Genomic DNA, 27380 nt, shown 5'->3' on the forward strand with positions numbered 1-27380 from the left:
TATCAACTTATCATGCAGTAATCTATCAAAAGCCTTTGTGAAATCTAAGTATATTACTGTGTATCTTTCACCTCTGTCCAAGGAAGCAGTCACCTTATTGTAATAAGTAAGTCATATTCCCACATGTCCCGAGGGTACAGAGGTGTGACATATGTCAGTTTATAGGCCGAAGTTAGCTCTGTAAGAATGGCCAATCCTCAGCAGAGTGCCAGCAGCATCAAATGATTGATCCCTTCCAACTACTAACTGCGCTCGGACTTGCTTAACTTTTTGCATAAGCCATTAGTAGCAGAGACTCTACCAATCGACTAACCTTCGCTGACGTAATAAGTAAGTAGATTACTAAAACATGACCTCCCTTTAGCAAATTTGTGCTGGCCATCAAAGATAATACCATTGTTGTCAACCCAATTCTGGATCCTAGTTCTCACAAGCTTCTCCAACATCTTAACCACTATAGGCCTTTGCTATGTTCTTTTCCTTCCATCACATTTTTCTCTAGCATATCTTTACTTGTCTATTGTTCCTGATAATGCCAGTTCAACCTTTTGGCAACACGCAGCAAATAGTAATTAAATAATTTTTCTTGGATGAAAGGATATTAAATATCCATCTTTTTTCTTTGTTTTTTTTTCTCACAGTCAAATATTTTAAAATGCAAAAGTTTTATTATTATTATTATTTGACACCTCCAGGGAGTCAAAGGACTCACTGAGGGAGGGTACCTGCTCTACAACTCCATCTCCACCATTCAATCACCAACTGACCACAACTCACCAATGCCATCTACTTCTGACCACCACCAGCACTGGTATTTCCACAGACAATCACAAACATCCATGCCCACGGCAGGATTCGAACCTGCAGCCTTTTGGCTGGAGAGCAGATAAGCTATCCACTAGGCCAAGCAGGCCAGCAATTAAATTTGACTGGAGAACATATAGCCTTTGATTACAGAGCTGCTTTGGTATTGCACTATTTAAAATACAAAAACTGCAGCCAGGAGACCATATTATATATCATGCCTTTTATTAGTGCTTTTAATAAGGTTTCACTAACCTGACAACTGTTTTGAATTGTTGGTTTTTATAGATAGAATCACCTTCTCTGGTCAATTTCAAAACTTAAGTTTTAAAATAGCTGGCTATAAAAAACACCAACTTTTAACATCCTTTCCTTCAAAAGTTTTATGCTAGACTGCACTCTTTTAGGTTCTTCCTTCAATGGTTGTAAATTATTTTAGTTTTCAGTACTAATTCTGTTGATGTCACACCACTGTGTGCTCACTGTTTCAGGGCTAAACAAATGTATTTATTGAAAAAGCAGTAATATATACTGTTAGGTATACTAAGATATTGCTTACAAAGAAAATTAAAATCCCACACACTAGATGATACAGAAAAGTATTTTCATTTACAAGATGACAAACTTTTAATACTGCACTGAATATGAAATGTGAAAACAAATTTTAACAGATAAATAATTCATTAAGAAATAATAACAATTTTAAATAGCTGGAAGGTATAAATGAATAACTGATAACAGTATATGACACCCTTTTTAAGATTTGTACACAATTATGTATACAAAAACTGCATGTAGATTTTTCTCAAAAAAAAAACTATATATATAAAAAGATTATATAAGCTTTTTTTTTGCTTTACTTTTTATTGGGATGTCACTTTTTATTGTGATATTCATATTCTGATTAGTAAATAAATCATACATATACATTTTTTTGTTTTTCCATTCAAAATATTGATTACACAATCTTATATTTATAAGAAAATGTACTAATATGACAGAAATTAATCACTGTGGCTAATAAATTTGTAGAAACCTTCAAAAAGCAATAAAATTATAAAATTTATAATTATACAGCATTACCTATGCAGTGAAGCTGCACATATTAAAATACAATATGACTTGATTTTATTTACAGGTATATATTTTAAAAGCAATTCCTATTTGGTCATATTTAAAATGCTCAAATAATTTAAAACACTATGGAAAAATCAGGAATAATCAGTTTCTGCGAAAACATTTAAAAATAAAAATAAAATTGATGTTGATTTCAGCTATCATAACACCAAAATATGATTTTTCAAATCAGTCACATCAAAATAAACTATTTAAATATAGCAACACCTATAACTGCTGTTTCAAAAATTCTACTTCAACAAAAGTACATGTAATAAACAGTTTATCCACTTCATAAAATAAATATGTATATGAACTCTTTAAAGTTCTCAATAGTTTATCAGTTTATATGTAAATACACTGTAGAAATTCTAATTTTTCAAAATGCTACGTGCATAAACCTCATATTTAAATTGTTTTATTAATTCACACTTTTGTATTTTTGGTATTATCAGCCCAGTAATTCTGGATGGTCATAGTCTCTAAACTGTTAAGAAAGGAATCATTATCTAAAGAGGTCATTTCTTCGGAGCTCTCCTGAAAAGTAAATAAATGAATATTAATATAATTTAAATAATTATAAATATAAATAAATTTATTTCAGATACTAAGTACTCTGAAAGTCTGTAAGAAAGTGGAACTGGATGTGATTTTAATATGATATGTTAAGAATCTGATAGATCCACTGACCTGGCTGTTCAATATGTAGCTGCTGGTAAAGTGCCCAAGGAATGAAAAGAGGATAAGATCATTACATAAGAGTGGTAGTAGAATGAGGGTATCACACTATAGCAGTTTGCATTTCTTCTGTAGATGATAAGAGTTTGGAGAAATTAGTGAGAAAGATCATATATCAAATTGGACAAGTGAGGATAATGTTACTTATGAAAGTAAGGATGGATGTGTTAAGACAGTGATTTTCAAACTTTTTAAAGAGATGCCCTCTCCCATTTTTTCTCGATTGTAAAAAAAATTTCTCATGCCTCCCCCATCCATGTTATATAAAACAATATTGACCTATAGTTTTCATAGCATGTATTTTATTCTAGTAAAAAACAAAATGTTCTTAGTTTTGTCGTAGCACACAATTATACTTTAAAACCAAAACAGTAAAATAGTATAGAGAAATATTTATTTAAAAATACAATTTTTAAATTTCTAACCTAGTATATTAATAACAATAAAAATCTTTCATAAGATGGACTGGCTTTTTCTATTATCCCAAGACCCCATGGAGTCAAAAACTCATCATGGAAGGTCCCTTTGTCATACCATGCCTTAAATACATTTCTGTAATTCTCTGTAAACACCATGCTCTCAAGCAATGCATTTCAATCATTCACAACTCTCCATGCAAAAAGCCTGCTTTTCACTCCCTTGCTTGCACCCTCCTTATATAGCTTCCAGGGATGTTTTCCTCCCATCTCCCATTATTTTATGAAAATCCCCTTCAATGTTAATCCTATAACAATCCCTTACCAAATTGTACATCTCTATCATTTCACGCCTCTTCCTCCTATCCACTAGACTCTGTAAATTGCATCTTTTCAACCTTTCTTCATACTCAACATTCCAGAGACCAGAAACTACCTTAATCAATAGCCTCTGGATCCTTTCCAATATCTCATTATCCTTTTGAAAACCAGATGATCAAATCTGTGCACAATGGAACCAAAAATTCTTTACTTATACAAGTCATTGTCCTCTGTATCACTGCCAAAATTGTGAGGGCAATGCAGCAAATTCTGGCAATACCTCTAAATTTTTTCATCCTTATCCACCATCATCCCAAGATCACTTACTTCCTCCAATTCTAACAATACATATCTCCACCAAGTGTAAACTTAGTTTTTCAAATTTTAAAATCTTACATTTTGCAACACTGAACTGGTATCTCTACTGCTGTGCTCATTCATTCAGTCTACTGATGTCTTCTTGTAAGGCCACATCTGCTCTACTCCTCATAGTTCTGCTCAACTTTGCATCATCTGCAAACAACTAAATATCCCTATCTAATCTAACCCAATATCATTTACATGCATGTCAAAGAGCAATGGCCCTAAAACAGACACCCGAGTCATACTATTAGTGACTTTTCTCTTCTGGGATATTGCTTCCCTATACAAAACTTGCTGATATCTATCAGACAGTCACTCTCCAATCCAATGCATTAGTCCAGGGGTTCCCAACCCTATGCCCACGGGCACCATGGTGCCTGTCAACCAATTTGTGTGTGCCTGCCGCTGTTCAACCGTATGCCGTATAGTTTGAAATAATCACGCAACAATTCATGGCATGCTATATGACGCATGCGTTAATGACACATGACGAGTATTAAACGCATACAACGTAAAGTAGACGCGCATTCGAAGTTGTTCATTCCAGTTTAAGAACTGGAATATCATCATATTCTCCTAATTATGAAGCACTGGCCAATGAAATGCAATGCCAAAGATCACACTAACTTACATATATATATTTAAATTTTTATATAATGTAAACTTTTAAGTAATAAAACATTTGATTATAATGTAAACTTTGTATGTAGTGTTCTTAGTTTTTTAGTTTTCTTTGCATTTAATGTCCATATTTCACAGTCATATGTCAATAAAGGGAGAATGCAAAGGAAAGTTTTAACTTTTCCTTTCAGGCACAGTGGTAATTGGTTTTTGAATACTGACTGTAATTTTCCAAATGCTTTCCATCCAAACAATGCTTATCTTTTGACCTCATCCATCATATTTTAATCTATTGATATCTGTTGTTCTAAGTATATGTAATAATCCACTTGTTCAATTTCATTGTTATTGATTTTTATTATTTCTGATTGTATACAGCTCTTAACCATAACTTGGTCTTCTCTAGGTTTATTTTAGATAACTATGTTATCAGCAAAGCATCAGTGCTTAAATATCTTCCATTTATCTTCAGACCTTTTTCTTCCCAATCAAGAAATCTGAATATTTCTTTAAGCAAATACTCTGCATAGTTTTAGGGATAGTGTGTCACCTTGTCTTATGCTTCTCTATATTTCCATTGAAATGAACTGTTACTGGTGCAATGGTGTATGCTGATTCGATAGTCTTTACATATGGCTTCTCTGCTTTTTAGTTTCATAGTGCTTTAAGTATTGCACAAGTTTTTACTGAATCAAATGCTTTCTCATAATCAATAAAACAAAGACATAATGGTAGTTGGTATTTATTACACTGTTCAATAATCTGTTGTACAACCTGAATATGGTCCATTGCACTAAAGCCATTTCTAAATCCTTCCTGTTCTTTTGGTCATGCAAAGTCTAGAGTTAAACAAAGCCTATGTATGAGTCAAGACTTTTGTAAACACTTTGTAAACCACTGACAGTAGTTGATGGTTTAAACAATCTTAGATTAATATTATCTATTAATTTTTGTCTTATTCTCAACAGAATTCTTAGTTACCTTTTTATACAATCATTTATAAACATATACACACACACACACGCCTCCATGGAGTCCAGACATTTGCTGATGAAGCACTCATGAATGCATCTGGCAATCCATTCCATTCCACCCACTCTCCAAGCAAAATCAGCTGCTCATGCCCTTGCTAACCACACTTTACACAATTTCCCTGTCCTGTCATGTACTGAAATTTTTTTTTTCGGTATGAAAAAATTCTAAATATAAATTCTGAAGAAATTCATGTATAAAATCCCTTTTGTAACTTATGTTTCCAACATATTCCTACTTTTCCACCTATCAACTAAACTGTATCCAAAAACATTAAGTCTATCTGATAAGTAGCATTCCACAAACCAGTAACTGTTTTAGTCATTTGTTCTAGATCTTCTCCAACATTTTCACATTCCCAAGAAATACTGGTGACCAAATCAGTGTAAAATTGTCAAGATATATCCATGTCAAAGCCTTATAAGGAAGAATAATAACCTTTTTTTTAAATCTCTAATTATCGGTGTGTTTGTCTGCATCCAAGTGATCCTTTGAGCTATTGTGCTCACCTTTGCAAAATGCCCTCTGAATTTCAAGTCACTGCTCACCATCATCACCTCTAAATTCCTAGAATATTAGCTTCTTACAGTGCATTCCCATCACTCAGCATACAATATTTTCATCCCAATAGCCTAACTCTTTGTCATGCTGAACTGGCAATTACTAGCCTTTGCCCATACTGTTAGTCATTCCCGTCTTTCACATTTATTTTACAGATACATGATATCATTACGGAGCACTCTGGCACGTTACTGACTAATTACCGATTCTTTGATTACATTCCATGACAGTATTCTACTTTTGATGTCTGTATATCAGCTACACTCTCATCCATATCACCAGCATCATATTCATCCTTATTTGCTCTAAAGAAACAGATTTAAAGATAGTACTTATCAAATCTCTTTGCAAAGTCCAACAATTATAGGATTTATTACAGATAACAAGTAAATTACTAAGGACCGACCTACCTTTTACAAATCATGCTCCTGAGAATACCACATGTATAATTTGCCAACCCTGTCTTGAAGCCACCTTGTAATCAAACTACTTGCCCTCTTTTTACTTCACCGGAACTTTTCCAGAGTTGATACTTAAATTAAAACAGCCTAGCTAGGAGCAGTGCCAGTTCTCTTTCTCATAACACAAGAGCCAATATTCCATTTTATCTCATGGGTGTATAATTGCATTGAGATTTCAAAATATTCTCACTACTTGTAGTCATCTATTATCTACTTATTCTCACATCAGTCACTACATTATCTCTGCCTGGATGATACTGTCTTATAAAGTAATTGAAATTCAATTATTCCTTCTGCTTCTATCACCTCTCTCTCTCTCTCTCTCTACTGAATTCATTAAAGTTACCCTATCATAATTATTGTTACTTTTACTTACCACAATGTGAAAACACTGGGATTTCCTTTGGTCTGCTAGGCCACTTTCTACTCAACCTGATTTTGGCTTCCTTACAGTGTTGCTCACCCTTCTAGCCTGTGCTTCTATTGCTAATGTGCATGCTGATCATATTCTCTTTATATTCATTCCAGAATTTTTTTTTTTTTTGGAACTCCTATTAATGATACAACTCTTTCATTTAATGCTTGCTTGATTTATCCTTCTAACTAGTTATGCAGTCATACCACTTCTCTCTTACTCCTTTCGGAAAATTTTCCATGCACAACAAACATCCTGTGCATGTGATGATTCCTAAGCACCTAATCATATATCTTTTTCAACACATTTACTGAAGATACAACACCCAACAGAAGCCAATTTCACATGCTCACTACATGCTATGAGAAGAACCTGGATTTCACATGCTTGCTAAATACATCTTTACTGAGCTTCCAGAGATGACACCCCCTCCTCCAAGTTCTCCCTCCACATGCAATGAGTTACAAAATGTCACTTTGTATTTAATAAACTTGTATGCTTCTATCATATTTTCTCTCTCTATCTATTTCTGAATTTCTCAATCTTTTCTCAATTCAACAGGTGAGATATCGTCTCAGTTACCTCCTACTGGATTTGTTAATTCTCCGTCTCCAGATGACTATAAAACTGAGCACAATAGTCCATGTGTGGCCTTATTGCATGTCACTTGGCTTGAGGGTGACTGCAGATATATGTTTAGATCTATCCCCTCTAATAATCCTAGTTTCTCTAATTTTGCACTTCCAAGTTCTCAGTGAACAACATAATCTTTGGATACTAACTCATATCTATTCAAGAATAAGCCCTCATTCATAGCTAAGTCCTTTCATCCATCATATTCATTCCATATACATCTACAAACTACAAACCATTCTTCTTAAGTAGGAAAATAACTTCTTTATTCCTTTAACTTAGTGTTCTCTTCAACACTACAGTTATCAAATTTAGCAATGTGTTAACAGGTATCCCTTATCTTTTAATGATTAGCCTATTCAGTTTTGAGACATGAGAAACTACATTCAGTATTCTTGGATCATTCCCATTATCACTCGGCTTAAGGGTGATTGCAGATATATGTTTACCTCTATACCCTCTAATAATCTTAGTTTCTCTAATTTTGCACTTCCTTCTCAGTGAACAACATAATCTTTGGATACTAACTCATATCTATTCAAGAATAAGCCCTCATTCATAGCTAAGTCCTTTCATCCATCATGTTCATTCCATATACATCTACAAACTACAAATCATTCTTCTTACAAAACATGCACTGAATCATTTGCAATCATGGCATACTCAGTTTGCTCCCAGCATATACCATGGAAACAGGAATATACTTTTTATTCTTTTACTTTTTTCTGTCTCCCCACCCCCCATTAACTCTTTCATACTGTCTCTCCATATTGCTCAAATCATTCATACTCGCCAAAACAACTATCAAATCTTTTGCTTTCTCACGTTGCATTCTAACAGTGTTATATAATACTAGCATGTGATTTTATTGCACCCTCAAACACACCTCTAATCATGGAATTATACGATACTGTCTTTTGTTTCATATTCTCCTTCTACTTTCTAGATCCTCTGTTTTTTTTTTTCCCCTTCTCTACTTCACCTTACAACTTTTCTCCAGTTGATGGAGCTGACACTTTTTCCTGTGAAATACTCCGCATAAACATAATATTTTTTGCATTAATGCTGCATCGCAGTTTTCTCATTATCCACCTCTTCTTTTGTGGTATTCACATTTTGCTCACTTCACTCATTCCTGCAGATGCATTATCCATATACTCTGTGACACTCAGAGTATATGGATTGTTGTGGCATGCATACAACATATTCTGATAAATATGTTGTATGCATGCCACATCTTACAAAAGTTGCATGATAAGCTCCCTAATATTTTGCATGCATTAGTTTTTTTTTTTTTTTCATGTGATATCTCAAAGTTATGCAATTTGTATAATTTTTCTAGTATTAAAAAAAAAAAAAAGGAAATGAGAAATCAGTTCTATTAACAAAATAAGCCTGGTGCAGAATGATTCATTTTCATAAATATACAAATTATTAACTGCATTAAAATTCACTACTCAAAATTGATGAATTCTAATCCTGCCAGCAGCCATAATTCCATTCATTGCTTGTGATCCTGTTCTTGAAAATCTGGAAAAGCACTTTCCATTTTCTTGGTCAGACAGGTAAGAAAATATTTACTTTTTTTTTTTTTAAGGAGGAAAGTTTGCTAGGAATTTGGGGGGGGGAAACAGTTCTTTAAATTAGTTTATATTCCTGTAATTTTTTATGTGAATTCCATTTTGAAAGGTTGTAAACTTATCATATTCTTAGTGGACTAAGGGTTGTAATAGTCCAGGAATCCTACTTTAAATATCAGAGTATGGTACTTTTTTTCATGCACCGTGCTTCTATTAATAATGGAAGCATGGTAGGTGATGGTACGTGATAAGAGTATATGCTATCTATCAATAATCGTCCAGACACTTTAGCAATTTACAATTGATACCAGCAGGCAAACCCTAATATTGGGTATGTCCACCTTTGGCTTTGATCCTGCACCCTTTGAAGGAGGCTTTCCATCAATGTGCGGCAGACATCAGGTGAAATTTGTCTCCATTCCTCCATCAAAGTGATACTGAGTTCAGCAACAGATCGAGGAAGTGTTGCTCTGGATCTCAATCGCCGTTCCAATTTGTTCCACAGGTATTCGATGGGATTGAAGTCAGGACTCTGTCCAAGCTAGGGCAGTCGTTTAACACCCATCTTTTCATACCATTCCATACCAGTAACAGCTTTGTGGCATGGGGCATTGTCGTATTGATAGTAACATGGGTCCATTCCATAAAAACTCCACAGAATAGATAGTACCTGATTATCCAGAATATCAAGGAATACCAGAACTGCCTTCATGGAACACGGACAAAGACCAGTGGTCCAACTACAATCCAGCTGAATACACCCCACACCATTACTCCTCCTCCACTAAACTTTACTGTGGGTACAACACACTGTTGTAACAAGTGTTTACCAGGCTATCTCCACACACTGCCATCAGAGTGGAAACAGGTGAACCTTGATTCATTGCTCCAGAGTACTGTTTTCCACTAGTCAGTTGTCCATTTCACATGCTCTTTGCTCCATGCCAGATAAGCTGCCTTGTTCATTGTCATGATGTTGAGATTGTGTGCTCTTCATGGAAACCCAGTAAATGGAGTTCTTTTCATACAGTATTAGTGCTCACCATGGTGTTCAACTGGCACTCTGGAACTCATCACAGATGGTCTGTGCTAATTGTAGCTGGTTTTTGATTGCCACCCATTTTTCGGCAGTCGCCCTGGATGTTTTCCTGCACTAGTGATGCCAAAAATCTCCATTTATTGATCACATTACAACCACTGATTTTGGATGCTCCAGTTGAGTGGCAATGGTATGTATTGACATGCCACCAATGTGACATGAGACATTCCACGATGACACCTCTCTCAAAGTCACTGAATTCACATCATGTTGCCATACCATCTGTAATCAACTGCTACGATGAAATCCTTTCTTTTAATGTTGCATGGCGATCAGCATTCGTTTTAGAAATTATGGACTTTACAACCGTGTTATAAATAACTATTTTAATTTCCCAATGTTTTGACCTTCATATTAAGGTCATCATCTGGAGTATATACAAGGATAAGCTTTAGCTTACTGTGTGTACATTTCACACAGTAAGCTAAAGAAACAATGATTTGATCAGCGGTTATTCTACTGGTGATCTCTAGTGAAAAAAAAAAAATAATACAGATAAAATTAAAAATTAATTAAATATTTAGAAACTACATGAAAGCTAAATTCTATTTAAGATAACATGGGAGAAGCATTCTTTCATATAGATAGTTTTCTTACAGTACCAATGATGTCCTATTTTTAACATGACAATTGTTATATTAGATTTACAATTCTGGATTATCTACAGTCCTGTTTATACTTAGCTCCTAGGGAGAAAGGTTACGTGGGTAGATTATGTGCCTTCCATATGCTTGGGATTTTTAGACCATCATTATTGTTCAGATTGGGGTGGTTGATAAGAATCTCACAGGCTTCCTTAAATTTGTGTTCATACCATGCTTTGGTGTGATGTAAACAACTGGTGCTTTTCCAGTCAATTCTATGTAAAGTGTTCAGGGCAAGATCAGAAAGGCTAGCTTCACCATAGTTATTATATTTAATGTGTTGTTTATGTTCCTTTTGTATGATAGGAATTGTGCGTCCTGTTTCCCCTATACATGGTAGATTACAGGTGCAATAAATACGGTATACTCCAGGCTGGGCCAGCAGAGGTAGTGGGTCTTTGGATGAGTTGAGTATGCTTTATAATTTTGCAGAAGATTTAAAGGTGGCTTTGAGGTTGTATTTTTGTAGTATTCTGTTTATTTTATCTGATATCCTTTAATGTAAGGAATGACTATAGTTTTATTGTAGATTATTTAGAAAAGGGGGGTGCTTAAGGGTCAAAGATGTATAACTGAGAGGAGACCTCCAAATAGCCTTTAAAGGAATGCGGAGAACCGACCAGAGCTTCTGACCTAATGTCCAATCCTCACTTACTCGTGGTGCACCCTGTTAGGTATCTACCTGGATACTGAACGAACGAGGATGGGCTAGCAATTTGGGATTTAGCCGACCAAATTGTATTCTTATTGGCTTAAACTGCAATATAAAATGATGGTACAACATGACAGAATTTCGTGCTGGCTGGGACGTCGCCTGGTTAAACAAGGTCCCCATTGTTTTCGCCAGGGAACCAGGGTGAACGATGAAAAGTCAGCTACTGGAACAAATCTGAAAGTACATCCCCAACTCAACATCACCAGAGTTAAAGATCGGTACTATCAACATAAGAAGCCTGAATGCAAAGAAATGGAGCTAGCTGAGGAATTAGATAAGTACCAGATCGACATAATTGGGGTGACTGAAACAAAAAAGACAAACTGGTGAGATCTTTCTGAGCAATAAATACAAAATGTTATATTCAGAAAATGACAATCAAGGAAAAGAAGGAATAGCCATAGTATTCAACACAAAATACGAAGCTAATCTTCTTGAATGGCAGGCAGTCTCAAGTAGAGTATATCACTCTACTTGTGCCTATGGTCCCACAGAAGGTTCTACTAAGGTAGGTGGAGGATTTTTTGAATTAATAATTGATTAATATTACCAGAGTTCAAGATTGGTACTATCAACATAAGAAGCCTGAATGGCAAAGAAATGGAGCTAGCTGAGGAATTAGATAAGTACCAGATTGACATAACAGGGGTGACTGAAACAAAAAAGACAAAAATTGGGGAGATCTTTCTGAGCAATAAATATAAAATGTTATATTCAGGCAATGACAATCAAGGAAAAGAAAGAGTAGCCATAGTATTCAACACTAAATATGAGGCTAATCTTCTTCAATGGCAGGCAGTCTCGAGTAGAGTGATGTGGGCAAATATCAGAATGGGGAACTGGACAATGAGACTTATTTGTGCATATGGTCACACAGAAGGTTCTAATAAGGTAGAAGTGGAGGAATTTTTTGAGACTAGAGAAAGCAACTGACACAATGAAAAAGGAAAAGTTAACAATCATTTCCTACTCTGCTAGAGTAGGAAATGATTATAAAGAGTAGGAAATGATTGTCAGACATACAAAAATATATTGGAAAAATTTGGAGAAAAGAGCAAAGCTAATAATAATGGCAATTACCTGTTGGATTTCTGCTCAGGACATGACTGGTTATCACTAACACCATGTTCCAACATAAAAATGTGCACAAATTCACATGGAGAGAAGAGGCAAGGAATAAGAAAAGTCTCATTGACTATTTTATTGTTGAAGTGATGTTGATGTTTTCTCCCTGGTGCAGGACACCAGAGTGTACAGAGGATTTGAAATTGGAAGTGATCACTATTTAGTTTTGAGCAGAAAAATTGAATTTCATATTTAAAAAAAGAACATATAAGAAAGTTTTGAAGCGAATAAAAGTTGATCAACTCTCAGATATGAACTAGACCAAAATACACAAACATCATTCAAGAAAAAATGAAAGAGTTTGAGAACAGGAACCAAACCTTGGAGATACAATTGCAAGTCCTGAAGAAAATAAAGATTGATTCAGCCAGAGAGGCATATGGTGAGGTTGTATGTAAGGATAACAAAATCAGAACTCCATGGGGGACACAGGAAGTTAAAGAGGCAGTGAAAGAAAAGAAGAAAGCATATCAAAAGTTCCTGGCAATAAGTTTGCTTGGGCTCTTAGAGAATACAGTGACAAATGTAAGAAAGATAAACAATGTGTAAAACAAGCTAAAAAAAAAGTCATGGGAAGACTTTAGCAAGAACATAGAAAATAAATATCAAGAAGGTGGCAAGATATTCTGGAGGTTGTTAAAGAAGAAATGGAGGAAAGATTGCTGTAAAAGGAATTAGAGATGATAAAGGTGACATAAAACTGGAGAAAAATATATCCTTGAAGTATGGAGTAATTACTTCAAAAAATTGCCAAATGAAACAAGCAGTGATAGCACAGTGGTAAAAAACACTCAACATGCAAGCAGTCAGGAATATATATTATATCCATAGTTGAAGTAGAAAAAGCCATGAAAGGCCTGAAATGTGGTAAGGCAGCAGGAATAGATGATATTTGACTAGAAATGCTCAAGTCTGGAGGTATAAAAGTCTTACAGTGGCTGCACTGCATAGTTCAGAAGGCCTGCACAGCAGGACAAATTCCGGATGATTGGAGTAGAGCTCTCATAATACCCATATATAAAAAAGGGAAATAAAACTGAATGTGAGAATTACAGAGGTATTTCTCTACTGAGTTCCTGGTAAGATATACGCAAATATACTTGAGAAATGATTGAGAACAATTGTGGAAGAAAAGCTTGGTGAAGAACAAGCTGGATGCAGGCCAAATAGAGCCAGTCAGGATCAGATCTTCACTTTACAACAAATAGTTGAGAAATCATGGTAATAAAACAAAGATGTGTATTTAAGTTTTGTAGATCTGGAAAAGGCATATGACAAGGTGCCAAGAGAGAGAGAAGCTATTCAATACGCTACAGTTATATGGTGTCAGTGGGGCATTATATCAAGCAATACTTAGTCTTTATTTGAGTTGTAAGTCAGCAGTTAGAATTGAAGGAAGTACAGGAAGATGGTTTAATGTTAAATCTTGTGTCAGACAAGGATGTACATTATTCCCTCTGTTATTCATTATTTATATGGATCACATTATGAAGGAAAGTGGTATTAAACCTGATATCAAAATTGGCAATGTTTATGTCAGCTCTTAGCTTTATGCAGATGATGGTGTACTTCTAAATAAATCCGCTACAAGGTTCCAAGATCCCCTGACTAATTTGAATAACTGTTGTAATAGATATGGTATGAAAGTCAGCAACAAAAAGACAAAGACAATGAAAATAGGCAGAAGCATTGAAAATATCACCTGCACTGTGAATGGAGAACCAATAGAACAAGTAAAACATTTTAGCTACTTAGGCATGATTTTTAGTGAAGATGATAAATTAAATATGGAAATAGACAACAGAATCAGCAAAGCTGGTATGGTAGAAAGTCAACTGAATAAATTTATATGGAATAAGAGAGAAATTAGTCAAAACACTAAATTAGCTGTATATAAGACAGTGTTCATACCAATTTTAACTTATGGATCTGAGAACTGGGTCAGAAGTAAAACACTTGACCAAAGACCGCAGATATTCGATTCCTGAAAAAGATTAGAGACACGAACAGATGGCATCAATGGCAATATCATATTAAAAATGAGGATTTAGGAAAGAACTTGACATTGTCAGCATCCAGGAATATGCTAGCAGAGCTAATCTCAGGTGGTATGGTTACCTAAACAGAATAGGCAAGGAAAGATTAGCAAAACAAGTATTCCCTGCCAGGTTGGCAGGAAAAAGACCCAGAGGAAGACCAAGATATAGGTGGATTGATACGATAAAAAGTGCCTTAGAAGACAGAAATATAAGATCTGATAATGTTGGAGTCTTGATAAGTAACAGACTGATTTGGTGGAAAATTGTAGATAGGATGTTAGTAATTATGTAAATTTTTCATGTAGTACTATCATATCCTGTTCATATCCTGTTCACCCCTTGAGGGTACATGGCAGGAATTTGATAATCCTAAATTGCGAAGGTAGGATGGCCAAGGAGTTGGTTTAAGGCCCCAGCCTGTTTGGAGGCGTGCATTCTAATCCTGCTACTGTTTTTCAAAACTGTGTTTCCCAAGTGCAAAAATTAATGATATTAAGCAAGGTTATTAGAATGCAGTAGGGAAAAGTAAAGAGTTCACTGTTTTGGCAGGAATAAATGATTTGAAAGGAGACAAGTATGGTATGAGGGAGAACATGAAAGAGTTGCCTGCCTTGGTATGACAGAGGTGAGTTGAGAGGGGCCATGGCAGTGAATGAGTCAAAGCATAGGGTATGCAGAAGGAATGATGAAGTTTTTTGGATATGTGGAGTGAGTTTGATGGATGAAAGGACTTATTCAAGGTGGGTGGTTTGGAAAACGTGTTGTTGAATGAAGTAAGATTAGAGGTACAATCAGGAAAACTAGAGCTATTGGGATGGAAGAGAGCTGTTGAGTGAGTCTACAGATACCAATGAGGCAAGTGTGTTTGAGAAGGTACAAAAAATGTCTGTTAGTACTGCTGATAACAAATCAGAACAGGATAGTTAATGTGAAGTGTAAGGATAGCTGTGGGTCTGGGAGAGGGGATATCGCACTTTATGTACACTAATGCTAGGGACATTCAGAACAAGGGCAGTTGGCATTGTTTAATTCCTCTTGGCCAAAAGTTATTGGTATTAAAGAAGATGATACAGTTAGTAAGATAGAATTTGAAGAGGTATCGTATTTTCAGAAAGGATAGAGAAAAAAAGAATGGGAGGGAGGGGTATTGTTGATGATAGCTAATGAAACTACAGCCAAAAAGAATAGGAAAAGTCAGTGAAAATAGTGCATTCAAGGCCATCTGGTGTGAGATAGAGGCCAATAGGTCAAAACATATAGTTCGTTGTTGCTATAGACCAGAAGATGAGAAAGATGATACAGATTATTATTATTATTATTACATAACACCTCCAGGAAGTCCAAAGACTCATCGAGGGGGGGCACCTACTCTACAACTGAGTCTCCACCAACCGCAACTACCTTCATCTATACCAACGGCATCTACCGCTGACCACTATCACTAGTATTTTCACAGACAATCATAAACATCCTTGCCCACGGTGGGATTCGAACCCGCAGCCTTTTGGCTGAGAAGCAGATACGCTAACCACTCAGCCAACCAGGCAGGCAATGGTTGTAGAAAGTTTTTTACTTGCTTACAAATAATTATTATTATCAACAGACCTCCATGGAGTCAAAAGACTCATTGTGGGAAGTCTCATTCTTACATGCACAGCTCATCGTACCTCAACTTAAATGCATTCACTGTCCCCGCATTCCACACACTCTCAAATAATGCATTCCAATCATCCACCACTCTTCATGATTCAAAATCAACTCCTCACCTCCTTGCTCATACCCACCTTATACAGCTTCTGGGATGGCCTCTCATTTTCCCCCTGTCTCCAGATATTCTATGAAAAATCTCATCCATACTAATCTGGTAATTACCCCTTACCAACTTATAGATCATGTCTTCTGTCTTCCTTCTACCCACTAGGCTATGTAATTTGCATTCTATCAATCTATCCTCATATTTCCACATTACAGAGACCAGAAATCAACTTAGTCAATCATCTGTGGACCCTCTCCAACATCTCATCATCTTTTCTGAAAACCTGGCAACCAAATCTGTGCACATTAATTCATATGCGGCCTGATCAAAGTCTTGTACAATGTACAAGACTTTGTAAAAGGCTACCTTGTACAAAACATCCTTACTTCTATATGTCAGTGTTCTCCACATCATTCCCATAATCAGCTGTGTCGTCCTCACAATTTTAGCAAAATGTCCATGAAATCTCAAGTCTCACCACAACCCCAAAATCCTTCATCTCCTCCACCTCCTCTAAAATATCCCACAAATCCTATACTCTGCATTCAATCTTTGCTTCCCAAATTTTAAAACCTTACACTTTGTAACATGAAACTGACATCTCCACACACACACACACACACTTTCCCATTCAATCTATTTAGGTCCTCTTGCAAAGCTACAACATATGCTCTATTTCTCATAACTCTCCCCAAACTTTGCATCATCTGCAAACAACTGTAAGTCACCATTTAAACCCTTTCCAATGTCATTTATATACAATTTAAATAACAGTGACCCCCCCCCCAAAAAAAAAAAAAACCTGGGACATGTAAATGAAATTTGCCAAGTAATTATATTCTTGTTTAATCCTATATCCAAGTGTAAGCAAACAAAATTTGATGATGGAGATGGTATGCATCAGCAGATAAGCTTGATGAATAGAATGCGAGTAATTATCACAAGAGACTTCAAGTGAAGGAAGGAAATGGAATTTATGCAATAAATAAGAAATAATTACCTGAGGCAGCATGTCATAGAAGGTACCAAGGGTTTGAGAGTGCTAGACCCAGTAACTGCACCTGAGGAATTTGTCTATAACTAAGATAACTACAACTGGTGAGAGAGTGAGCATGTGATGTAGCTAAATGCATGAAATTTTTGGTTAAGAGGGGTGTAAAGGTGGAATTACAGGGCTGGTAAGTATGACAAACTCAGGAGATTGCTCAAAGCAATGCCATGGCAAAAGAAAATGTGAAGGCTGGATGTTGATAGTACATGCAAGATGGTAAAGGAGTGTTTGAGGAAAGTTAGCAAACTTTATACCTATAGTCAGAAGGATAAATCAAGTAGGATTTAAATGGATGAATAGCATCATCTGAAAAAGAGAGAGAGAGAGAGAGAGAGAAATTATGAAAGGAATTCAAAGAAAAAGGTGATCAGCAGGCACACGAGCAATAAAAAGCACAGGCCAGAAGGGTGACCAGTATGGTAAGAAAGGCAAAATCAAAGTGTGAGGGGAAATTAGCAGTGCAGGTCAAAGGTGACCCCAAAGAGTTCCTTCAATATGTGGCAAGGAAGAATAATTATGAAAGAATAATTTTGATGAATGCTGATGGTAAGGTGATAACTGAAGCAGACAAAATAGCTGAATTATAAAGTGCTTAATTTGCAAGGGTATATAATCAGGTGGAGATATTCCAGTATCAAGTTAGGCTAGGGCTGATGTGGAAATAGAGATAGATGAACTGAAGGTGCAGAGGATATAACAGAACCTTGATGTGAATACAGCTATGGGATTAGATGATATATCAGCTCAAGTATTACAAGAAGGAGCTAGGGAATTGGCAATGCCTTTGACTACATTATTTAAGTCTCAGCTCTGAGATCTCAAAGGATGGAAAGAGGGGAAAATAGTCTGATTGCATAAAGGAGGCTCCAAGACTGAGGTAGAAAATTAGTGACTGATCGATTTTGACCACCACACCTGACATCTCAGGTGTGGTGGTGGTCAAGGTAGTGGAGAAGTTAAGGTAAAAATCGAGGAATGGGATACTATATGTGGGAGAAGATGGTGTGAGAGGCAGGTCATACCTCAGTAACTTATTCATCATTTATAATATAGTGAGCTAAGTTGGATAAAAGCAATGGTACACAGTGATAATGCTGGACTTTGCACAGGCTTTCTGATAAATAAATTGCAGCAAATGGAGATTGATATGAATTTAGTGATGTGGATAAGAAAGTGGTTGATGAAGAGATACCAGACAGCAGTTTATTCAGGAGCAGAGTCCAGAAGAAGGTCTATGACTAATGGCTCAGTACTTGGGCTGCTACTATTTCATTTGTGCATTAAAGATATAGAAAATGATTTGAGTAGATATATTCTGTTGATTGCTGATGATGCAAAACTGGATGTAGCAACAGTTAATGAAGATGATGTTAAAATTTTGCAGTATGATTTAAATAAAATGGCAATATAGGCAAAGGAGACAGATATTAGTTTAATGCAGCAAAGTGTAAGGTTATGCATTTTTAGGTGAAAAGATTATCAGCTGTGTACCATATCGATGAAACTGTACTCCATGAAATTGAAACTGATGAAGCCATGGATTTGGGGGTGTTGGCAGATAGGGAGTTGAAGTTTAGAGGACATACTGCAAAATTGGCTAAAACAGCTTATCAGATTACTTGGTTACTGAAGAACATACTGAAAGAGCAGAGATAGGTACATTATCATACCTCTTCATAAGGCCTTGATAAGACCTAATTTTGACTACTGTGCATGGATCTAGTCATTTGGGTTTCTTGGGGATGAGGAGGATATGGAGAGAATCCAGAGGCAAGTGACCAAGATGGTAGCAGGTCTATGGAATTTGATGAGATAAGTTAAAGAGATACATACTGAAAGGTTACTCTTATGATTGATACAGAGGAAATTTCTCAGAACAGGTCTGGTGGTTGTAGAACTAGGAATTATCCTCGGAAACTGAGCAAGAGTGTGGTTAACAAGGATGCGAGAACTAGATTTTTTGCTTGGAGAGTGGTGAATGAATGGAACAGGTTGCCAGGGTCTGTTGCGGATGCAATGACCATAAACGAGTTCAAAGTATGACAGATATTGAATGAATATTGGGTAGTGCTAGGCATAATGTTTAAAGCCTCTCTTAATGAGTCTATAGAATCCTTAGAGTTTCCCATGTAATAATAATAATGAAAAACTACAAAACGAATCTAAATATTATAGTTCCTAGTCACCTTTTCACTATCTAGTTGTACTTTATATTATCAGATTCTACCTTCTGCTGATAGCACTCAGTTACAGAAATTTTACATTTAAATATTTTTGGCTTTACTGTTTTTATTATATAAAATATGCATGGGTATTTTTAAGAAATGATATTATGTTTTACTACACCAGAACAGTTTTTTTTTAAATTCCAAAATTAAGTACATGTTTATTAACTACAAATAAAGCATATATATATATATATATATATTACTAAACTTTCTTACCTTTGGTAGCTCTATATGGTTATTAAGATAAGCACTACTTCTCAAGCTATCATCCAAGTATCTACAGTTATCTGAGCTGAATTTTCGCTCTATAGTACTTGTACATTTGCCATTATACTGCTTATGTAGAAAGTATATCACAGTACCTGTAAAAAAATTACTAAAAATGTATCAGTTATTACAGTTATCAGCTATGTGATTACAAATATTGTAAACATATTTGCAAAATAGAGAATATAATTCTCAATCAGGTAATAAATAGTCTTTGCAAAGGGGATGATGATAAGAATGAGGCTTCAAATTACAGGCTGGTTTAAGTATGTTTTTAATAATTTTATAGAAATCCCACCCAAAAGGTTGTAAAACCTATCAATAAACACTGTAGGTGAGCGAGTTAAACTCATTGTAGGTAAGAAAGTTAGGGTCAGACAATCTAGTATCTCTACTTTAGAGATCAGGCAAGGTACTATTTCAAGCAACTTCAACCCTCCAGCAAGCAGGGTGGCGGTGGTTATCTCACAATGGGAGATGAAAATCCTGTACAACTTACAGTGACTTTCAGAATCATCCATGCCACAGCAGGATTCAAGCCAGCCTGATATCTAGGTCAGTAAGTCTGAAGATGAAGGGTATATGAATTGACCAGTAAACACTTGTGTTCATACATGATTAGATGAATAGTGGCAGCCAGTTTGGTGGAGCAGCATCAGTGGAAAAACTTATACAAAAGACAAAATACAGAAACAGAGCATTTATAGGAAAGCAGTTGGAGCAAGCAAGTGGGAGAAGAGTCATCTATTAAGCAAGAGCTCTCTTCTGGATAGAATCTAAAATTCTGAGAGAGGAAGATTTTGATCTGCTACTTCAGATGCGAGAACAATATTCAAGGTTGGGCAAATTTTTGGAGGCTGAACAGTCTAAGAATGTGACATTTTAAGATGAAGATTAGATGTGAATGTCAGCTTTAGAAGAGCTTGGGCTGACCTTCTTAGTTGGTGAATGGAGTGTTATCAAAATTGAGGAGAAGTGAGACATGGTCTTTATTCAAGAAAACAAGGCAGGATTGTGTGTTTGGTAGCATTAAAATTTATCTACGCCCAACTTAAGAACTAGCAGGCTGGTGTTTAAGGCATTGTTATAAAAGATCATGAAGCTTGAGTCATACAAGGTTTTATCAATGATGATAAAGAAGAATGGAGCATACTGTCATCAGCAAAGCTATAAATAGCTTTGCTGATGACAGTATCCGTTCTTGTATAGGAGGAAGAGTGTAGGTGATGAGAGAGGTATTTACAGGACTGACACAGCAAAGATTTTTCGTATAGTAGAACAAAGGGAGGAACAGGAAGCCATCCCTGAAAGTAGTGAGTAGGAGGCATTTTCTGACATTAAGAATTTATTGCCTGATAGAGCTGAATGCAGAAACAGTGAATGGGATTAAAGAGTGGTATGATAGACTATGACAAACTTTGTATTGTGTAAGAAAGGCCTCCTGCAATTAATCTTATGACTCTATGGATGTCTGGAGTAATGATAATATGCAATGTTATTCAGCAAAGCAAGAGGCTCTTAAGAAAAAGATTATGTGGAAGGAATACCATGTGCATAAAGATGGCATCAGTTATGGAAATTATTATTTCCATAACTGAAGTTTATGGAAATAATACTAAAGTTAGTATTAATAGAGAAAGCTAAGTCTAATGGAAAAAACACTGGCTCTGCAAGCTAAAGACAATCCAAAACAATTCTATAATTATGCTGCAAGTAAAAAAAGAATGAGAGTATGACAGAATAACTCTAGTTAATGCTTAGTCAGTGTCTCATACAGGGGTGGCAGAGTTTTTTCTCTCTCAGAAACTAGTTTTCATCCCCCAAAAGTGGCATACTGACCATTAGAACACATGTAATGAACAGACACAATACACTGCTCTCATGGCCTGAGTTGCTTTATCCATAAATCCAAATAAACCTAAAATCGTCCACGCGGTTAGCCTAGTAGCTATGCGCTTCGTAACCATATGCCTGGGGAAGGAGTGTCCTGGGTTCGATTCCCATCAACGACGCAAGGAGCTTAAGGATCTTCCTTAGCCATAGCCAAGTTAGCCAGTCTTGGGCATGGATAGCAGGGTTTTTTCCACCAGTTTATCTGGAGTTTTTCATCCTAAAAGCAGACAAACTGGTCCAGTGAACACACACACACGGATTACAGTCAGGAATACTGACCCAGCCATAGGTCTGATTCGTCAGCTATGCCGGTTCCGGAGCCCGGATAAAATTTGAGGGGACTGAGATGGTGCTGTACCTCCCCATAAAGGGGACTCAGAGCCTTGTATCATCATACGATTATTATTATTATTATTAATCTAAAATCAATCTGCTGAATGCAAATAGTATGCAGGCAGCAAATGCAGAAGAAGAGATTGTTCAACTAATGAGTGCCCATTTTACTAAGAGCTATCAATCTCGTGTATGCAACATGGAGATACTACATAAATTGAATAAGAATTTGGAAATGGAGGGAGGTGTGCTGATGAGATATCAGCACACATGCTAAAAGAGTGTCCAACTGAAATGGTTGTATAATTTGAGTCTCAGCATAGAGAAAATTCTACAGGAGTGAAAAGAATGTATGATAGTCCTGTTGCACAATGGTGGTGTAAAGACTAATGTGTCTATCAACCTATCTACATCTTTGGGAAAAATTTTGGAAAAGGTCAGAGTTTGCATACAAAAATGGGTTGACAGAGAATCTGTACTTTACAATTAACAGCATAGGTTTACTAATGAAAGGTCATAATTGAGTAATCTGCTCACATTTTATAATAATGTTATGGTTGAGTTAGATTATGGAGAATAGATACATGATACTTTGATTTTTTAAAGGCTTCAGACAGGTTACAGAATGGAAGGCTGTATAAGAAAGGTGTGAGCAAGTTTATTGCAGTTAGTAAGTAGAGAATGCATTGCCTGTGTGTGTGTGTGTGTGGTTAATACAGAAAAGTGAATGAATTAAAGGCAGTCATTCATGTGTGACAGAAATCTTCCGCAAATGAATGCTTGACTCTATGGAGGAGTAATGATGAGATCATAACAATATCAAACCATGAAAAAACATTTTCTACATACAAAACCATGGGATAACAATAGAGCAGTAACAAAGAGCAATGCCAGTGAAATTGTTAACAAGGTGGCTCATCCCAACGAATAGAATCATTCCATTTCAGAATTAACAAGGATATCAAGTATGACTAACTTCTGAAATATCTAGACTAAAGCGAATTATAAGGTACAATGCGAGAGCGCTGGAAGAAAGTTAAAAGTGATTAGAGAGGCATTGGAAGGAGAATAAATGTAAGCAGCAAAAGGAAAAACAAAAGAAGCACTGAATTATGCAAGATTTCACATAATGATAATCAAGTAGGTAAAATCAATTATAAAAAGAAGGATATTATGACTTTATGTTTCTTAGGAAGGACCTTCCACGATGAGTCTTTTGACTCCATGAAGGCCTGAATAATAATAATAATAATATAGTATGCAGATTCAATCATAAATTGAAACAATGACCATGTGACGACTTCTAGTTTTCTGGCTAAAATCAAAAGTTTAGCAAATGTAACAGAAAAGCAAAGCAAAAGAGATGGTAGTTCTAGTAGAGACAAATAATTTGCCTGATAAATACAGTATGAGAGAAGGTATGAAAGGACTGTTAGAAGAAGCAAGAGTAAAGCATGGATATTAACTAGATATAATAATGCAGAATTAAGAAGAGCTACGATGGCAAACAATTTGATGCATATGCTGTGTAGAAAGAATCATTGCAAGTTTATGGATGCATGGAGTGAGTATGAGGGAAACATAGATTTGTATAAGAGGGGCAGCTTACACTTTACTATGTTTGGTATCAGGAGTCTGGAGAAATTATAACTGGTGTAAGATAATGTAGAGAATCAGAGAACTATTATAATGTTATTACTTTATAATAGTTCTCTGAATTATAAATTTATTACTATTAGAACTATTAAAAATTATAATGGGAGGAATGGTGACAATCAGCATGAAAGAATGACTATGTTATGTAAGTGTGTGTTAATGATAGAAATGCGCATTATCACAGAAATGATTATGTGGAAAAAACGATTGTGCATTTGTCTGGTTCAGACTTATTAAGCACGTCCAATAATGACAGTATAAGTAAGGCATTAGATAAGAATAGAGATCTGCGAGTTGTCTGACTAAGTTAGCTGCATGGTTTTTTGTATACTCACTGACTACAGAAGTGAGTATACAAAAAACATGCAGCTAACTTATTAAATCTCTACATGAATGCCAAGATTATCAGAAACAAAGAAGTACAAAGTTTATTTTGCACTTGGTCAGACTATAATAAATTTAGTTTAATACTTTATCCAAATGTGAGCAAACAAAGTTTGCACCTGAAAATATCTTCAGGACCAAGGAAAGGTAGTGCAACACCACGCAACTCAGAGCAAAGAGGGACCAAGCTATCATCACTTGGTCCACCTTTGCTCTGAGTTGCGTGGTGTTGCACTACCTTTCCTCAGTCCTGAAGATATTTTCAGGTGCAAACTTTGCTTGCTCACACTTGGATAAAGGATTAAACTAAATTTATTATAAACAAAGAGGTATAGTTTGTTGCTTTGATGAATATGTTGAAGCCTCAGATTGTAAGCATTAGTGAGACCTGACTATACCAAGTAGTATCGAACAGATATACCAAATAGTATCGAGTATAAGGGGTACAGTATTTTGATGAAGGAAGTGGTATGCTGCTAATAAAGTAAATACTAATAACAATTTTCCATGTGGGAGTGAATTTGAAGCCACTTAGTGTGAGGTGGTGGGGTGTTGTTACAGACCAAATAAACATGATAGGTGCGAAACGAGTAGTCCTCATTGAATTGGAGACTGGCTAACTGATAGGTATCAACAAGTTGTGTATGGAGGAGAAATATCCAGGAAAAGGAAAGTCACTAGTGGAGTGCCTCAAGGGTCTGTTTTAGGGCCATTACTGTTTAACTTGTATATTAATGATATTGGTGAAGATTTGGATGGAGATATTCAGTTGTTTGCGGATGATGCAAAGTTGGGACGAACTATGAAGAGTAGAGAAGATGTTGTGGCCTTACGAGAAGACTTGAATAAATTGAGTGATTGGGCACGGAAATGGGGATGCGAGTTCAATGTTCCAAAAATGTAAGGTTTTAAAATTTGGAAAACAAAGATGGGATGCAGAATTTATGTTTGGTGAGGATATATTGTTGGAGGTGGAGGAAACAAGAGATCTGGGGGTGATAGTGGATAAGGATCTGAAATTTAGGGGACACATAGCCAGAATTGTGAAGACAACACAAAGGCTTCTGGGAATGATGCAGAGGACATTGACTTGTAGAAGTAGGGAGATTCTTGTTCCGCTGTATGTTTTGATTAGGCCACACATGGACTATTGTGCCCAGATTTGGTCACCTGGTTTTCAGAAGGACGAAGAGATGTTGGAAAGGGTCCAAAGGTGACTGACTAAGGTAGTTTCTAACCTCTGGAATGTCGAGTATGAGGAAAGATTGAGAAGATGTAAATTGCAGAGTCTAGTGGACAGGAGGAAGAGGGAAGATATGATAGAGACCTACAAGTTAGTAAGAGGTTGTTATAGGATCAATGCTGGAGAAGTTCTACAGAAAATAGTGGGAGATCAGGGGAGAACCAGAGGTCATCCCTGGAAACTTTATAAAGAGGGTGTGAATAGGGAAGTGAGAAGCAGGTTTATTTCATGCAGAGTTGTAAATGATTGGATTGCCTTGCCTGAGAGTGTAGTGTCTGCAAGGAGTTTGCGTGTGTTTAAGACATGGTATGATGAGCTGTGTGTGTGTGTGTGTGATAAAAGGACCTCCCAGATGAGTCTTTGACTCCATGAGGTCTTGGGGTAATAATAATAATGGATGACTTTAATTACACCCAAATATTGATTGGTAGAAGTGAAATCTTGTGAAAAGAATTATGCCAAATTTATTGAGCTATTGCAAGACAACTTCCCTAAGCAGAAAGTGACAGAAGGAACTTGAGGTAAAAAAAAGTGTTAGATCTGATTATAGTGTTAGAGGAGGCTTTAGTTAAAAATGTGACTGTTCTGCCTGTAGTTTGTGACAGTGATCATGCTGTACCAACTTGGAAAGTAAGTTTCTGAATGCTCCACTCAGAAAAGGTTATATGACTACAAAGCAGAATATTGTGGCCCAACTGAGGAGGGTGCTAGGTTCTTTATTATCATTTGCTAGACGGGAAGGATAACATCAGTGCATGGGAAGTATTTAAAAAATACTTAAATGATGCAATATCAGAAGTATGCCCAGCCTTTGAAGAATAAATAAGGTAGGAGTGAAATGGATAGGTAACCTTTTTAAGCAAGAGGTTCATGAGAAAAAAGGATAATGTGGAAGGAATATGTACATAAGTATAATGTCAGTTATGAAAATTATAAGGAGCAGGTCAGAAGAATCACAACTCTTATACAGAAAGCTATTGTTTGAGTATGAAAAGTAACTGACTCTACAAGCTAAAGATAATCCAAATGAATTCTATAGTTATGCTGCAAGTAGGAGAAAGAATAAATATGCAATAATAACTCTACTGAATGTAGATGTATGCATGCAACAGATGCAGAAGACATTGTTGATCTAATGAGTGCCCATTTTGTTAAAAGCTATCAACCTGGTATGCAACTTTGAGCTCGCTGTATGAAAAAATTCAGGGTATTAGGAGGTACTACAGTTGTTGCATAAACTGAATAAGAATTCAGCAACAGGGAATGATAGGATATCAGCACAGATGCTAAAAGAATGTTGGCTGAACTGGCCATTCCTTTAAACAGGTTATAAAATTTGAGCCTCCTCAGAACAGGGATAATCTACAGTAATGGAAGGAAAATATGATATTCCCATAGCACAAGGGTGGTGGGAAGACTTATGTGTCTAACTATCGACCTATTAGTATCTCTGGAGTGGTAGTAAAGATTTTTGAAAAGTTAGTAAGTGCTCACGCACATACAGAAATGAGTTGATAGAACAGCACGGGTTTACTAAGTGAAGGTCGTGTTTGAGTAACTTGCTCACATTTTATAATAATGTTACCACTGAGTTACACAAGTGGAATGGTTACTTTGGAACTCTGCTAAGGTTCTGACACAATACAACATGGAAGACTGTTGCATAACTTGTAGAACATGGAAATGAATTATAAAATATTATCATGGATAAGAGGATGATGGCTGACCCAGAACTATCAAAAAGTGGTGAATGGGAGTCATCGATTTCAAATGACCAGTGGTTTCCCACAGGGATCAGTTCTTGTTACATTGTTATTCAATCTTTACATTAAAGATGATGTTGAGAAGAATTTGACAGATGACATGCTGCTGTAACTAAGGCATAT

At 36.0% G+C, this 27380-nt stretch overlaps 1 protein-coding gene across 5 annotated transcripts in view; it reads right to left on the bottom strand.

The window, feature by feature from the left end:
- Positions 1 to 1289: 1289 nt before the first annotated feature.
- LOC150097508 (uncharacterized) overlaps positions 1290 to 27380 on the bottom strand; it is a 98615-nt gene continuing 72524 nt past the window's right edge. For all 5 annotated transcript variants that reach the window (XM_090407777.1, XM_090407778.1, XM_090407781.1 and 2 more), the window contains exons 4-5: positions 19935 to 20080; positions 1290 to 2457 (exon numbers count right to left, since the gene is read on the bottom strand). In XM_090407777.1, coding sequence (XP_090263903.1) covers positions 2347 to 2457; positions 19935 to 20080 — 257 coding nt within the window. In that variant the 3' untranslated portion in view covers positions 1290 to 2346. The remainder of the gene's footprint in view (positions 2458 to 19934; positions 20081 to 27380) is intronic.

The sequence above is a fragment of the Typopeltis vanoorti genome, chromosome 17 (genome assembly GCF_054136105.1).
Source record: "Typopeltis vanoorti isolate ZY-2024b chromosome 17, IOZ_Tvanoo_1.0, whole genome shotgun sequence".
NCBI classification, from domain to species: domain Eukaryota; kingdom Metazoa; phylum Arthropoda; class Arachnida; order Uropygi; family Thelyphonidae; genus Typopeltis; species Typopeltis vanoorti.